Source organism: Anticarsia gemmatalis, chromosome 29, assembly GCF_050436995.1.
Source record: "Anticarsia gemmatalis isolate Benzon Research Colony breed Stoneville strain chromosome 29, ilAntGemm2 primary, whole genome shotgun sequence".
Taxonomy (NCBI): Eukaryota; Metazoa; Arthropoda; class Insecta; order Lepidoptera; family Erebidae; genus Anticarsia; species Anticarsia gemmatalis.
Genome location: NC_134773.1, coordinates 2,408,950 through 2,426,524, shown reverse-complemented (window position 1 = coordinate 2,426,524; position 17,575 = coordinate 2,408,950). Strand labels below are relative to the sequence as shown.

The following is a 17,575-nucleotide window of genomic DNA, read 5'->3' as shown; positions in this document are numbered from 1 at the left end:
TTTATGAATATATTTCGAATGAATAAATTACCTACTTATGTGCTTATTTACAAGGAAATATCAATGGTGACTATTTTCATAATTAACTTTAATTTTTTTTATAGATTTAAGATGTTTTAACCTAAATTCAAGAATTACATATGTATTCATACAAAACGTCTTATTCTATTTCGGGGATGGAGTTCATTATTTACAATTCAAATTAATAATAGAATTTAATTTAACCTATAAACTTTCTAGCATTAAATATAGCTATTGAAATTAGTTATAACAATAAAATTATTCCAGATCAAAACTTAGCAAATATGCAAGCCGTTTCACTGATGATTTCATAGTACATTACCTATATAATTATCTAAATATAGTTTTTATGAAGAACTTTGTACTTTGAACTTGTTTATTATTGCTCAGACAACTTATCTATCGTTTGATTGCTAGTATAACGTATTGTAAAAAGATAACACGTAATTTTGGAAAGCATATTTGCACCTTGAAACATGACATCGTTGTTTTCGGAGTTCGTATTATCTTTGATATGCTATAAACCTATAACAGCATTAAGCATTAATAATAATTCTTATTGTGTTATGTCATATTGTTATGTATTCACCGTGAGAAAAATCCCGTCTTCCGTGTTTTTGTCGTTAAAACCTGTATTTTAATTATCACAGATTATACAATAGGTAACGAGTTGTAAAACTAATAAGCAAAAAATATAGGTATTGTTAAAGATATTAGCATAAAAAATGTATCTTAGGGCAATCAATTTACGTCTACTTCCTCTACTTACAGTTGGCAACAAATTGTTCGCCGAGTATATAGTTTGTCGCTAACTGTAATTATTCATTTAAATTAATTGCAAATTGTTGGCCTAGCATAAAGTTTGCCACAAACTGTAAGCTAGGCCAACATTTTGCAATTAATAAGTATATTAAAATGCATTAGAAACTACGAAGCAGAGCTAGTTTTGTTTTAAAAATATAACCTTCAAAATATATATAGTGTTTAGGTCATTTCCGTATCGCCAAAGGAAGCCGGTCTTGATTGCAAAAGCCTTGCTATATTATGCATTAGATATAATTATATTACGACTTATTAAAACCTTGATCAATGTTCATATTATTTAATTAGGTATGCAAATAATATAAGCAAATAAAAATTTATTCCGTAACAAGCGCATTTGGTAGACATGTTATGCCTTAAACTATAGGCTGACAACTTAGTCTAAAGAGAGCCATGGTATATGTAATTAGATTTTAGTAACTAATTCCATGCATTTAAAAAATAAAGTAGCTATGTCAAGCAGACCTCTGACGCTACACAAGCATGTGGCTCACTAATGCTCTAATTTCTGAATTTGTTTAGGTACTTCTGGCAGCCGTGAAACTTGCATACAAGGCTTTCTACTAAGTTGTCAGACTCTAGCCGTATTTTTTTTTGAAAGTTTTCAACAATTGTCATCACATTTCAGGCAATTTACATAAAATCTTCATGAAATTATACATTCAAGCCTTTCTCATGAATTTAACTGCGTATTGGTAAAAACCGCGTCAATTTTCATCCAGTAGTTTTTGCAATTATCACGAATCAACAACCAGTCGTGTTTGGTGGACTTTATTTTATAGATATCACAGTTTATTTTATTATACAGCAAAAATAGTCTTCTAACATGACACAGCGTTATAAATATTTGTAATAAACACATAATAATATAATATCGTTCGTAGATAAAACGAATTTCAGATAAGATTATCAAATGAAGAGGACGTATCATCTTTTGCGGCAAATTGCGTGAGTGGAAGCCATTTTGAAAGTTTGTTTTTAATAATATTTTTTATATATTTAGTTCTTAATGTTGTGAGATTAAAATAAGATTATATTAAGGCGTTATTGACAGGTATTGTTGTTTATTAAATAATAATTATGTAATGTTGGCTGATTGAAACGTGACCTTCGAGTTAATGACCTAGAGTTGTGTGAAAAAATACATGTCTCAGTGTTGCTATATAAATAATTCATTTGGTAAATGTACTTAATTAATATTCATAATGCCGGTGTTATTTGATTTTGCTCAACTATCTGTAAATATCAAAATATTCGCGGTTAAGTTTAAGCGAATTATGCTTACATAATATGAAAAATCGAGTCGTTAAAAATGTAACAAAATTATAGGCATTTTTCTTACCATGGGCAATAAAGAACCTGAAGATGCAGGAAGCCTGTGCTTTGCCCCTATGAAACCAGGCTCGTCTCCAACACGGTATTGGGGTCAATCCTCAAGCTTTTCAATACTAAAGCTCTCTCTTCTCCCCCAAAAATAGCTCTGGCCCCCTGAAAAAAGTAAAAAAAATACAATAAAATTATTAGTACAATTTCACAGTATGTCGATGGTACAGATAGCAAAGTGTTTCTTCTGAATTAATTTTATTCTGGGTTTGATAAAGCCAGATGGTAGTTTAAAAAGTTAATTTTATTTTGTTTCTTTAGCACTATGAAGTCAACTCTGCGACTGACTGAAAAGGAGATACAAATTAAAGCCCCATGGGGTAATATAGCAGGTGAGGAAAATACACTATTTAATTTCGTCTACTTATGTATTAGTTTGCAAATAAATGATTATTTTTATTGTATTATTAATGTGTCATCTCTGAACCTACCAATTAGATAAAAACATACGATTCTTCTGAACTACTTAACTTCGTGAGTCTCCGTGGCGCAGTGAGTTCAATTCCCGCACAAAATGTTTTTTATCATAAAAATTAGTTACAGAATTGTCATAAAAAACCTTCGGTACTTACCTAAGCCAGTTGTTATTTTCATTAATGTAGCGCCGCTTTTCTTTAGGTGTCTGAATATAACAAGCCGCTTAATATAGCAACTTATGCCCGGTTTCTGAGTACAATTAGCGTTAGTTTATCTACTTATTCTGTAGCGCTTTTTTATGAGTTTTAACGCTATTGAATAGATAAACTACCGTACATCAGAAACCGGGGGTTATGGCGTATATTAAGAAAAAAATAAATAAACTACCTTTCTTTGGCTTGTAGGGTTATCATGGGGAGACCCAGGCAATCCACCAGTGATTCTCTGCCACGGCAAGCTGGACGCGAGCTCTGGCTTCCGTCCCCTAGTCTCCCGCCTGCCTTCCTGCTTCTTCTACGTGAGCATCGATCTACCAGGCAATGGGAGATCAGACCACATGCCCAAAGGAGTCAGGTATACGGTCATAGACCTGGTACCGACTATTGTGAAGGTGATGAAACATTATAAGTGGGAGAAGTTTATTTATATTGGACATTCTTTGGGAGTTCCTATTGGTGAGTGATATTATTTTATTTATGCCAGTTTTCTCGATAATTTAAGCTTAATAAAAAGGTGAAACTTTGAGAGCACGTGAACCAAATGAGTCTGCGAAATTCAAATTATGTATAACAACACACATAATATTCTTTAGTCGCAGTCTCGCAGATAATAACCAGTTTAAATTTCAAACTCCCAAAAGAAGCCCACGAAAGAAACCCTAAATCCACCAGCGCTGGTGCTTATCACAAAATCATTTTTGTACTGGTAGAATTCGAATTAGCGATATTAGTCATATCAGTGATTTTAGTGACAAGCGAGATTATCTGAAAAACATTGTGAACTTTATGCTGTAATCATCAGCCTAGCCATTTTTCCAAATAAGTTGGAGTCGGCTTCCAGTCTCATCGGAAGCAGTTAGATACCAGTATTTTATATTAACTAATATGAGATTGATCAAAATATATATATTATGCACATGAGTACAAAAAATCACGCCTTCTTCCCAGATAAATATATACGCTTCTTTCCCAGGTAAACTCTTCAACATCGCCTACCCAGGCCACATCACGCGCGTGGTCGAGCTGGACCCAATACCAGCTCATCACACGTGGCCGTGCGACCGCCAGGGCATACACGACTGGTTTCACAGTTACTACTCCATGTATGACGAGGATAAGTTCCATAAATTCAATGGAGGACCTGACACTGCGCCTAGGTATACTTATGAGAAGGTTTGTGGACTTTAGTTGATTATTTTACTTGTTTATTTTAAGCCCTTTTCATTAATTAAGAACGATGTCCACCTGGTAGACAATTTATTCTACCTACGCCTACCCCTATGAGGGAAAAAGGCGTGATATTATGTTTGTATTCTCTGTATCTGTGTAAAATCTGCGCAAAGGTGTAACCTCAACTGTTTCTTTTTCCTGTATAGATAAGTCTAACTATTCGATTTTTCTACCGCTGAATATTTTATCTAACTGCCCATATTCGGCTACGGTAGATTATTTCTTCCTGCAGTGTCTGAGGCCCTGAAGTATGACTCCCTAAGCCCCTACTTCCATTTTGTGGACTGTCATCAAGGCCAAAATTTGTTACAACCTGAAATAGGAACTCTAGTCTTACACTGAGCGTTTGAGTGAGATTGACTGCAAAAGCAGTAAAATTGCAAGAGACCTATCAATTACATTTTTTTTCTAGGCACAACAAATGATGATGAACACTCGAGGCATTTCAAAGTGTACGTTACGCTAGCAAGAAAGTGTCACCTAGAGTGATATAAGTAGAACGTATAATTAGTGCGCAATCTGCTGTAAATGTGCGCCGCATAAAAAAATTGTGCGTGTTGTAGTTTTGAAAAAAAAACGTAAAAACGATTCCTGCTGGAGTAACGTTGTTCTAGCAAGAAAATTCTAGACGAATTATCGGAGAGATAAAATACATACATGGGCAGAGAGCTTATATTTGTGCAAGTATGTGCGCCATAAATATAATTTGTGCGTCTTCAGGTTTTCGAGATATTGCGTTTCTCGCTGCAGTAACGTTTTGCAAATTCGTGTATCTCCAAGACCATTTTATGTGCGCCTGTAGAATGAACATACACGAATAGCTCTTAATTTGTGCATATTTGTGACATAATTAGATGCCAGATAATATTTATAATTTTCAAGTAATCGCGCTTTATTGAAAACTTAAAAAAATATTGTAGCGCCTAAATGAGAAGACGTATAAGCTCGCTAAAAACTGTATTCGTTCCATCTTTTTGTTTATAATTACCATAAAAAGTTTCAAAACAGAACCTACAAGCGTTAATGAATAATATTACTAAAAGTCGAAACGACGGCATCATAACTTTGACGCCAACAAACAAGAAACTGGCTCAACCTAAGATGTGTAGATGTAAACCAAAAATTAGTGCATTTATCAAATAATATATAGTAAAAATATCCAGCTTCAACTGTTTCGTGTTAAGTAAATATTAATATCAAACCAAAACAGTTATTCAGCGCAGGTTATCCGACCAAATTCGAATGACTACAAAAAAGCGACGGATTCATACGTGTCGATGACCTTCTTAACTTTACTCGCTAACTGGTTGAAACGTATTGTGCCCGAGTACAGTGCAGTAGAAAATAGTTAAAAATAAATAACTTTTGATTAAATTAAACATACCTATTCTTCTATCATTCTATTCTAGCTGTTCCGGTAACTTTGCGCACGATTATGTACATCATTTGTTGGCCGAGATATAATTTAGTTTTGGGTATGATAGTATGATACGCGAACGTAGTATAGACCGGTTAAAATTATTATTCTTTTTTATCCTTTTATTAATTGCCTAATTTGAAAACCCAAACCTAAGCAGCCCGATATGTGATAGTAAAAATATCCAGCTTCAACTGTTTCGTGTTAAGTAAATATTAATATCAAACCAAAACAGTTATTCAGCGCAGGTTATCCGACCAAATTCGAATGACTACAAAAAAGCGACGGATTCATACGTATCGATGACCTCCTTTATTAAACGTATTACACCTAAACTGTGTTCGTACAGTCACGCTCAAATGTTCGTTGGGAATTATTATTACAATGACCTAATAAAAATATAATATATGTAATATACCTAGGTATTAAATGTACTTTCTGATCATATGAAATCAAAAAGCTTGTTGGTTTAAAAAAATATTATTTTTATTATCATAATCATGATTCTTAAAGTAATTATGGCAACAAATCACAGATCAAATTTTCTACCTATAAATATTAGAACAAACATTGTTCAATTAAACTATTTGTACCTTGTATAGTCATTTGGTATTATTTAAAATCACAGATCAGTTTTTCATTTACTTAAGTACACAAACAATAAAATCACTTAAAGTAGTTCAGTACCATCATGGCGTGAAATTTAAATATTAAGTAGTTGTTGTTTTGGCCGAGATATAATTATGTTTTGGTTAGGTATGATTATATAGTACGCGAACGTAATAAAAACCTATAGAGCGTTATATTTTGTTATCAATTTATGTTTTTTAAAGAATAGCCGGATTTGAAAACTTCAACTCAAGTTTCACATATCGGGCTGCTTAGGTTTGGGTTTTCAAATTAGGCAATTAATAAAAGGATAAAAAAGAATAATAATTTTAACCGGTCTATACTACGTTCGCGTATCATACTATCATACCCAAAACTAAATTATATCTCGGCCAACAAATGATGTACATAATCGTGCGCAAAGTTACCGGAACAGCTAGAATAGAATGATAGAAGAATAGGTATGTTTAATTTAATCAAAAGTTATTTATTTTTAACTATTTTCTACTGCACTGTACTCGGGCACAATACGTTTCAACCAGTTAGCGAGTAAAGTTAAGAAGGTCATCGACACGTATGAATCCGTCGCTTTTTTGTAGTCATTCGAATTTGGTCGGATAACCTGCGCTGAATAACTGTTTTGGTTTGATATTAATATTTACTTAACACGAAACAGTTGAAGCTGGATATTTTTACTATATATTATTTGATAAATGCACTAATTTTTGGTTTACATCTACACATCTTAGGTTGAGCCAGTTTCTTGTTTGTTGGCGTCAAAGTTATGATGCCGTCGTTTCGACTTTTAGTAATATTATTCATTAACGCTTGTAGGTTCTGTTTTGAAACTTTTTATGGTAATTATAAACAAAAAGATGGAACGAATACAGTTTTTAGCGAGCTTATACGTCTTCTCATTTAGGCGCTACAATATTTTTTTAAGTTTTCAATAAAGCGCGATTACTTGAAAATTATAAATATTATCTGGCATCTAATTATGTCACAAATATGCACAAATTAAGAGCTATTCGTGTATGTTCATTCTACAGGCGCACATAAAATGGTCTTGGAGATACACGAATTTGCAAAACGTTACTGCAGCGAGAAACGCAATATCTCGAAAACCTGAAGACGCACAAATTATATTTATGGCGCACATACTTGCACAAATATAAGCTCTCTGCCCATGTATGTATTTTATCTCTCCGATAATTCGTCTAGAATTTTCTTGCTAGAACAACGTTACTCCAGCAGGAATCGTTTTTACGTTTTTTTTTCAAAACTACAACATGCACAATTTTTTTATGCGGCGCACATTTACAGCAGATTGCGCACTAATTATACGTTCTACTTATATCACTCTAGGTGACACTTTCTTGCTGGCGTAACGTACACCATTTCAAAGGAAGCATCAGAACATGTCTTGGAGAGATGTCTGATTCCCGCTGGCGATGGACTGTACAGGTATATTATACATATTTACTTTTATAACTGACTTACTGCAAAACTATCATTGATATATAAGTGATATTCAAAAGTGAGCAGTCTTCGCCGAGTGGAGAAAGCGCGCAAACACAATTAGCCTTCCACACAATTGGACGAGGGGTCCGAACCCATGGCATTTTTCGAAGTAATGTGATAATGATAATAACGATTACTTGATCTAACGGTAAAAGAAAATATCGTGATGAAACCTGGCATGTTTGAGAGTTCATAAAAATCAATTTCTGAAGTCATTAAAGTCCTCAATGCTCACTTGGCCAGCGTGATAGACACAAAACCTAACCCCTCCCTCATTCTGAAATGAGACCTTAACCCAGCAGTGGTAGTTTAAAAAAGTTTAATAAACTGACAAAATCTCCCCAGATTCACCTACGACCAGCGCATGAAAGAGGTAACAGTGTTGCCATTCTCCGGCGACGCATTACGTCGAATTTATACCACTACAACAACGCCTACCTTCGGAGTCATAGCGAAAAAAATAATAGACGCTGGTATCTATGACCCAGTGCCTTTTGTCATGGATGAAAAGGCCTGGCCTCATAATAATTACAGGTTTAAAATCGTGGAAGGAGGACACGATGTTCATATTGATGATCCGGAGTGTATGGCAGAAGATATCAGTAAGTTTCTATTAGAAGATTTAAAAGCTAAGCTGTGAGTTTTGGAAATAAAGGTTTAGAGGAATGTGTTGTGTGTTATTCTTCTTGTCGTATGGTTAGTGGTCAACCTAGTGTCAAAGTTGTTCAAGCCGCCCGAAGGCCTTTGACGTGGCCTAACGACTGTTATCTTAACTGACAACAACCGGGAGCGACTTTTAACGTGCCCTCCGAAGCACGGAGACGCTAAAGTTCAAATACCAGTAAGCGATCACCCATCTATGGAATGACCGCGCCAAGGGTTTCTTAACCCACAATTCGTTTACCGACCGGTGAGCGCGACTGGGTATGGGCGTCTCATGTGTGTTATTATAATTCATTATCGTCTCAGAGCCGTGTGGTATATAAAATTAACTTCCACACAAGTAGTCGAAGGTTCATATTTAACCCAAACACACGTTATTTTTGAATTAGAAATAATGATCACTTGTTCTAACGGTGAAGGAAAAGATCGTGATGCAACCTTGCATGTCTCAGAGCATTTTGAAACCATTCTTGATGGAATGCATAGTCTCCAACCTGCATTTAACTAGCGTGAACTGCATTTAAGTCACCCTAAAACCAAATAAATATTATAAGAATATCGTCACTTACCTGAACTTGAAGGTTCTATAGCTTAACTGCAGCTATTTTCCAAAATAACACAAATAATTACCACAGATTCGAACGCAATTAAATTGACGCTCTCACAACTACTGTTGAAATACAATTATAATAAGAAACAGATTAAATTATAAACGTTTTTAGTAATGTCGAATGTTGAATCTTGCTTTATTAAACTGTTGTGGGTAGTTTGAAATACTCATTTGAATTTTTTCATTATCTGCATATGAGACCACAGACAAAAAAACTGTATATTTAATCAAATAATGATCGAGAGCTTACACCACGTTTATTAGTAAGACAGTATAACATCAATTATTTTAAGTACTAAAGATTACTTACATACATAAAATCACGCTTTTTCCCATAGGGGTAGGAAGAGATCAAAGAACGTCACTTGGTACGATCCTTACAAACTTCCCTTGCCTCATTCAGATCCATACATCTTGTCATACCAAATATTATTTCTTTATAATGTTATAGTACCACAATTGGGTTACCAGGAACAAAAACACATTTTTCGCTACACACAACCATTTATTACATCAAGATAATATTATCACATTGATTCACATAAATAAGTTCCTACAACAACTCTACAGTAATTTTAAAGTAGTTAACAATCACATACATTGACATGGAATTACATTAGGCCGAGGTAAATGGGTACTTGACAACAGTCAAATCAGCTACTCTTTATGAAATGTCAAACACATTTTAGTATAGTAATACGACAGTGACGTCACGTCACGTCAGTTTCGTATTTTCGTTGGTATCAAATGAGTGCCTAATAGTCCATTGAAATGTTACATGAGATTTACATTTATTAGAGGACGCAATTTTGTTTTTGGATCATGTAGGGGGGGTCAATAGAAGCTTAACTTGAAGTTTGTGGGGTCGCCACCCTTGTCCCCCGGCCGCCATCTTGGAAAAGGGGGTAATTTCACTATTTTCTTATAACTTCTTTAATTGTTAATTTAGGACAAAAAGTTATGAGACATATTTGTAGGCAAAATAATTTGCTACAAATTATGCATTTACAATTTTATTGTAAGACCCATAGTTTCCGAGATATAGCGAAAAAAGTGTTTCTACCTCCTTTTCCAAGATGGCGGCCGGGGGACAAGAGTGGCGACCCCACAAACTTCAAGTTAAGCTTCTATTGACCCCCCCTACATGTTCCAAAAATAAAATTGCGTCCTCTAAGAAATGCAATATTCGGCCCTCAAATTGTAACATTTCAATGGAAATAAAATGTTTCAGTCTGTAATAATTACAATTCCAGCATTATTTACGAAAATATAACATAGGATGAGTATTTAGATAAATCTTTTACGAGTACAAGTTTAATAATATTTCGTTAACACAGTTAAGTACCCAATTGCACATACACACACGATTGACAACTATGTGTGACACAGGTATTTTTTTTGTAAACCCAGTTAACTAACCAATTAGTTACTCAATGTTAACAAGAAACCAATACACAGATATTTTAATATTAGAAAATCCTTCTAGGTTTTTCCAAACACACAAAATATTTTCCACGCATGCATCAGCCTAATATAATTACTATCTCTTAGTACTAATTCAATGCTTCTGGATACGTGTCAGATAACCTATCCGCTAGATAAAGAGACGGCAAATGTGAAACTCTTGTAAAAATGTCACCTGATAACCGACACTTATTCAGAGACTAAAATATTACAAATTGCACTAATCATTGCACATTTTCTATTACATTCCCTAAGTATGTTATTTTAGATTCCTGTACAATTAACTCTCATCCCCACTTCTGCCCTTATTTATAGGTTTGCGAAAATAGAAAAAAGATTAAATAAAAAAAATAGCGATTTCTATCGCTAAAGTAACCTTATTGTTAACTTAACCAGTATTTAACTGGTAGAGAAATAATGATCACTTGTTCCAACGGTGAAGGAAAACATCGTGATGCAACCTTGCATGCCTGAGAGTTCTTTAGAACAGTTCTTGAAGGTATGCAAAGTCCCGAGTTGGGAAGTTGGACTCAAGGCCTAACCCCTCCCTTATTACGGAAGGAGACCCTTGCCCAGCAGTGGGACATTAATGGGTTAAATTTATTTCTTTTATTACAATTTTGTAAAGAGTGCTTCCTGCTTAGGGGATGTAATAGAAATAGTGCTCACACATTAGTTATCTAAAAACAACCGATTTACGACACATTTTAATAATCTACCATTAATAAAAAATCTACCATATTTTCGTATTATTTTATTCCATTCCATAATCTACACAAACTCAACTTTCTTCCGAGCTATCAGACAGAAACTCATCACTATCTGTCGAGTAGTTTTCGCGCTGTGCCTCAAACAATGACAATCTTTATACATTTTATGTGTTTCTAGTGAAATTACAATTTTACTGAATTGAAGCCATAATTGTTAAAGAGTATTTAAATATTTTTATGGCTTTACAACAATTGCATATTAATATACTGACTGATATTAATGTGTTAACATTTTACATAAATTGACTGAAGAAATCTGTATGATTTCTTATTCGATGATTACATTTGATTATAACGATCAGATAATTTTATAACATGGTAACACTAACTAATAAATAAAAAAACATCATAAAATCCAGTCAGACCTGGTAACTTTAACTTATTGCGGCTTGTACACAGAGTAATACATTGTTAAACGGGCCTTAAACACGATGAGAAAAAAGATATATTACTTAATTTCTTACTTGACGTTTCAACCGACTTTCTGTCCCATGGGTCTATCTAATCGGTCAATGTAACATATAAAAAAAACGATGAAATAAAACTTAATAATTCGTGGTTTTTTTCGTGACGCGGCCAAGTTACCAAGTTTTGACTGTATGCGATTCTAGATATACAAAATAAATTATAAAATGTTTTGATAAACAAATCTATTCACCTAATTTTAGGCCTAAAATTCATAATAATGATAAAATATAGATACTTAATATTTTTTATCAACAGAAGAGTTCAAAATAAATTATTTCTTAATTGACAATGTCAAGGGAGTAAAGGTGTATAACTTTCTGCTAAATATTGAAACGTCATTTGGTTTCAAAATGGCGATCAATTTTTTTTAAGAAATCGTTGTCTATTGCTTTAACGGTGAAGTAAAATATGTAATATTAACTCTAATTTCTAGATCGAGCAATACTTATAAATTTTCGATCAAATATATTATTTTTTGCATAGCAGAAAAGTGACGTTTCAGTATTTAGTCAGATAGTGGGATAAAATATATATTTTAATTTCTTATTAAAATTCATAGGATTAAAAAAATAATTATAGGAATCATTTTCAGAGGTAGTTTTTTTAAATTAAAAAGGTCGTAGATACTATTATATCACATTTCAAAATTGGAGGAGATTTTGTATAATTTTATGTTTTAAATACCGATTAAAAAATAAACAAGAATTTGTTTAACACAGTTCTTGAGGGCAGGCAAAGTCCCCAACCCGCACTTGGCCAGCGTGGTGGACTCAAGGCCTAACCCCTCCTACATTACGAGAGGAGACCCTTGCCTAGCAGTGGGACAGTAACTGGTTTAAACACTTATTTGAATATTTATACAATAATTGTTTCATAGTTATACCTATTAGGCAATTTAAAAGATTGTATATTACAATCTCAAATCAGCGATACAAAATGACTTATAGTCTTATAAAATTTAGAATTTTTAAAGCCAATTGGTTGGGTTTTCGTAAACTGTAGTAAGGTACTGTAAGACCCTTCATACGCAATTCAACATAGATTTACAAGATCCGACGTTTTTGTCATCGTGATGAATCCTGGCATGTTTGAATTCTTTAACACAGTTCTTGAAGGAATGAAAAACCCCCAACCCGCACTTCGTTTTCGGATATCGGATATTTATATTGCGTTATGGACGGCCAGAGTATATAAAATACATATTATATTAAATACAATATTATTATCATTTACTTTCTTAACTCATTACAAGATATTAGCCAGCCTTGTCGTTTTCTTCCAATCTTATATGCGTAGGAAAAAATAATAATTTGACTTTTTAAAATCTTGTCTTTATCGCCCAGTGATTAGCGGGCAATATTTGCTGAAATGCAAGCCACAATTTCGTTAAAATTGCCCAAAGAATAAATTAGTATCAATTTTATTTTCTGTCATGTAGTAACCGTTTTTAACATTTTTTAATTTCCTTTTTTGCAACACCGATTTAGCGAAGCAGGAAAAGCTATACTTTCAGTCCCTTACTACAGTTTCGAGTTAAATACGGAATAATACCGTAAGGTTACCTGTAATCCTTTTCAGTCTCGCTCAAGTCTCATATTTACAAATTTTACCCTTTCTAGCCAAAACTATGAGAATTGACATATGACAATATCACACGCGCTTCTTTCCTAACCCTTTCCGAATAAGTATACCTTTTTGACACTGTTCTAGAACATAAGGACTTGTTTTATCGTATGGTTAGTGGTCAACCTAGGGTCAAAGTTGTTTAAGCCGTAAGGCCTTTGACATGGCTTAACGACTGTTATCTTAATTGACAACAACTGAGACTGACTTTACGTACTCGAAAGCATGGAGACGCTCAGCTTAAATACCACTAACCTGCTACTCATGTGTAAAATGTCCGCGCTTAAGGTTCCTTAACCCACGTACCCACGAACCGTACACTTTTAGATACTCTATGCATATAAGTAAAATGAATTCTGCTTAATAAATGTTTGTATTTTAAGCCCATAACGGGACATGTCCTTTGCAAGTCCCGTTCTAAAACAGTGCCTAATTGTTGAGCTACTCACAGCCTCGCAAGCTCATTGTGCTGTTGGCACATTTTATATAAAAGACACAACAAATACACGGATACAACCTTAATATTAACTTAATTTCTAAACAATTTTAAGTAACACTTAGATCGCGTCACTGTAACAATGGCCGTTTCTACTAAAAACTAAAACGTTTCGAAACATTATTATATACTAAGTAAACATTTAGAATCGTGATCAAAAAGTATCTTATTTATAAACGTTGCCTTTTTTTTTCATATGGCAACATTCGTTACACACATATTCGGTTCGGCAGTATTTATCGAACAACAAAACCGACTCGAAGCAATTACTGCACTTGTTCGGATTGTGCCGATCGGGTAGTTCCTTAGGGTTGACGCGGAGTATCCCATTGGAGGTACCGCGTCCTGGCCACTTTATGGTGACTACCGAAGGAACACCGTCAGGTTTTTAGTCGGTATGCCCAAATTTAAAAGCCAGAACGCCTAGCCGGCGGGAGAGCCCGACAGACCACCGCTCCCTCCCTGGAGCGGGATATGCAGTAATGCATTTTCCAGACGATAAAAAAAAAGTTCCTTCGGGTCCGATCGTCACAATTCGGTTTTTATTCAGGCGCGGCGATGTCGTGTCGCATTTTTTCTGAACATCCATCTACATAATATATTCGGTTTTACCGCCCGGCTGGGCCGATAAACTACTTTCTTTTTCTTATCGTATGGTTAGTGGTCAACCTAGTGTCAAAGTTGTCCAAAGCGAAGGCCTTTGACATGGCTTAACGACTGTTATCTTAATAGACAACAACCGGGACCGACTTTTAACGAGCCCTCCAAAGCATGGAGACAGCCGTATCAAATATCACTATGCGGTCACCCATCTATAGGATGACCGTGCCAAGATTTGCCGACCTGAATATGTGTGACAAGGCTTACTTAATCGTATATACTTAGTATGTATTCAAGAAGAACAAAATGAAGTACAAATGTCCGAAATATAGAAACCCTGGCTTTTGAGACCACACTGAAGCTCGATGGATAGAATTTTGTTTATGTATAGCTACTCGTAATTGAACTTTTGTGGTGATTTTATTTATTATACTTAATAGGGATTAACGCTATCATTATTTTCTAACTCATATGTCCGGAAGATTCTAGTAAAAATTGTCTATATGAGCTATTTTGGGCTAAAACCAGGTTGGAATACTTTGCTACCCCTGGATAAGACTGGTTGCCAGACTTTCAAGCTTCTGACTACTGGTAACGACCATCAAAGATCTTAGAAAATGACAGGCGGGAGCCACAATTTAATGTGCCTTCTGAATCACAGAGGAACTCTATCAGTATAAGATGGTCACCCATCCACAGGACAACCTCGGCAAGTGTTGCTTAACCTCAGAGATCGATCCGCGCGACTGTTGTTAACTAAGCCACGAGTTCCTCCTGGCAGACAATTTATTTATCACCCTAGAAATTTTAAATGATCGCGTTAATCCCCATTTTGTATTTTGATTATTTTTTTTAGATAGTTAACAAAATACTTATTTTTAGTTTATTTTGATGTTAAGAAAGGTTTTTTTAAATTTCTAAATTACTTATTCACTTAGTTATTATGGGTTTATACACTTAATGTTTTACTAATAAACGTGTTGTAAGCTGTGATTAGTTATACAGTGTTTTGTCTTCACTCATATACAGTAACAACATTGTAAGTGACAAAATACTGTATAACTAACCAGAGCTTATAACACGTTTAATAGTAAAACAGTTTTTCGAATAATTATTTCTAAACACTACATTTCATTTTCATATTTAAAAACCATTCATTATTATAATATTTTATCAATTTTATTCTAACTATAACATTTTATTCAACACTTGCACGCTTACTCCCGACAGTATCGAGTCGAAAATCAAATTCGATTGGTTCGAATAAATGTCAAAATATAGTTTTAATCACATGCTCCAACGATGAAGGAAAACATCGTGAGGAAACCTTGCATGCCTAAAATTTGTTTAATAAATTTATTGGTTTAGGCGCATTAGGGCTAATTCTCATTATGGCAACCGACTCGCTAATGGACTACTTCTCATTATGGCCACTTCTCATTTTGGCTACTTCTGAATACGGCTACTTCTCATTAGGGCTACTTCTCACTTGGGCTACTTCTCAATAGGGCAACTTCTCACTTGGGCTACTTCTCGTTAGGGCTACTTTTGTTTATTGAAATAAATACTGTCTTTATGTACCTACATATAAACATGTTTATACATTCATAAGAGATTAATGACATTATTATAAGAATAAATCAACATTAATTGAACCAATGTAATAGGTAAGTATACAATGTTATAAGTATTACTTCTTGTAATTACTTTAGTCTGCATTACGTGACAACTTATATTATTGTGGACGTATAAGATGGATGGCAGTATTGTGCCTTTACTAGAAAATTTGGTACCTCCCTAGTATTCATCTTGATTTTATTGAAATTAAAGTAAATAAAAGAAGTAACACCTAGTAATTTTTACATATCCTTTAACTATTGATTTGTGTATGTTATAAATAAATGTTAGTTTCAAACCAGACTAAAGTAATTACAAGAAGTAATACTTATAACATTGTATACTTACCTATTACATTGGTTCAATTAATGTTGATTTATTCTTATAATAATGTCATTAATCTCTTATGAATGTATAAACATGTTTATATGTAGGTACATAAAGACAGTATTTATTTCAATAAACAAAAGTAGCCCTAACGAGAAGTAGCCCAAGTGAGAAGTTGCCCTATTGAGAAGTAGCCCAAGTGAGAAGTAGCCGTATTCAGAAGTAGCCAAAATGAGAAGTGGCCATAATGAGAAGTAGTCCATTAGCGAGTCGGTTGCCATAATGAGAATTAGCCCTAATGCGCCTAAACCAATTTATTGAGGGCATGCAAAGTCCCCAACCCGCACTTGGCCAGCGTGGTGGACTCAAGGCCTAACCCCTCCCTCATTACGGGAGGAGACCCTTGCCCAGCAGTGGGATATTTACCGGTTTTTCGACTTGATTCTCTCGGGAGTAAGCCTGTTGATCAGCAAGATTTTGTTTATAGTGTCTTGTGTACAATACACAGGTACACTCTCTATTCCTTCACTCTCATAGTCCGGTGGGACGGATAACCGACACGACCGGTGAGAGGTCACGCGTAGTAGACTACTTTACGTGCTAGGCACGGAGGTCAACAACCTCAATTTTTTAATCACCACGTGACAAATTTCTCGATAGAAAATCTCTTTCACTTTTACCCGACAAGAGGTTCGAACCTGACACCTCTGCGTAGCAATAACATTTCTTTTTTATTTAATCGTATGGTAATCAAAGTTGTTCAAGCCGCCCGAAGGCCTTTGACGTGGCTTAACGACTGTTATCTTATTTACAACAACCGGGACCGACTTTTTACGTGCCTTCCGAAGCACCAAGACGCTTATTTCATAGACCATTTTACGGTCACCCATCTATAGTATGTCCGCGAAAAGGGTTGCTTTACCCGCAGATCGTTTACCGACCGGTGAGCGCAACTGGCTTTTTCTTCTCGATTACTGCCCCTATCAAAATGGCAGCTAAATTTATTTTATACCTAATTACTAATTACTTAAACCTTAAACCATTTGAAAACGTCTTAAAACTAACCATTCCTTAAGGGAGACCCGTTTTTTTATAAAAAATCTTAATACTAAGAAAAACTTATCTTTCATAGAGGAGACCCGGACATAAACTACTTATTTTATAAAAAAAATGATTGACTGTTAGCACTTAGCACTAAATCTTGCTTCAATTTAGAGACTTAAATATTTTTGTCATTATAAATGCCAGTTTAACAATTTAGAAATAACTGTCAGTTAACCCATTTGCTAAATAGCGACA

The 17,575-nt window shown here is 34.5% G+C and overlaps 1 protein-coding gene across 4 annotated transcripts; it reads left to right on the top strand.

The window, feature by feature from the left end:
- The first annotated feature begins 10 nt into the window (after positions 1-10).
- Positions 11-8,292, top strand: LOC142985131 (serine hydrolase-like protein). Of its 4 annotated transcripts, none has more exons than XM_076133114.1 (7): positions 11-66; positions 2,488-2,558; positions 3,048-3,317; positions 3,835-4,034; positions 4,504-4,542; positions 7,523-7,581; positions 7,984-8,292. In XM_076133114.1, exons 1-7 carry the CDS (start codon positions 38-40, stop codon positions 8,276-8,278), a joined length of 963 nt encoding a protein of 320 aa, XP_075989229.1. In that variant the 5' UTR covers positions 11-37; the 3' UTR covers positions 8,279-8,292. The 4 variants fall into 4 exon arrangements, with proteins under 4 accessions (XP_075989229.1, XP_075989228.1, XP_075989231.1 ...); XM_076133113.1 differs by lacking the exon at positions 11-66 and adding an exon at positions 1,595-1,791; XM_076133116.1 differs by lacking the exon at positions 11-66 and adding an exon at positions 1,597-1,813.
- Positions 8,293-17,575: the final 9,283 nt, after the last annotated feature.

Bases quoted from the DNA above. Each gene is read 5' to 3' on its own strand.
- LOC142985131 (XM_076133113.1), top strand. From the start codon at position 1,757: ATGAAGAGGACGTATCATCTTTTGCGGCAAATTGC. The intron at 3,318-3,834 runs GTGAGTGATATT...CTTCTTTCCCAG, and splicing joins TTCTTTGGGAGTTCCTATTG to GTAAACTCTTCAACATCGCC. The intron at 4,543-7,522 runs TGTACGTTACGC...ACCATTTCAAAG, and splicing joins ACACTCGAGGCATTTCAAAG to GAAGCATCAGAACATGTCTT.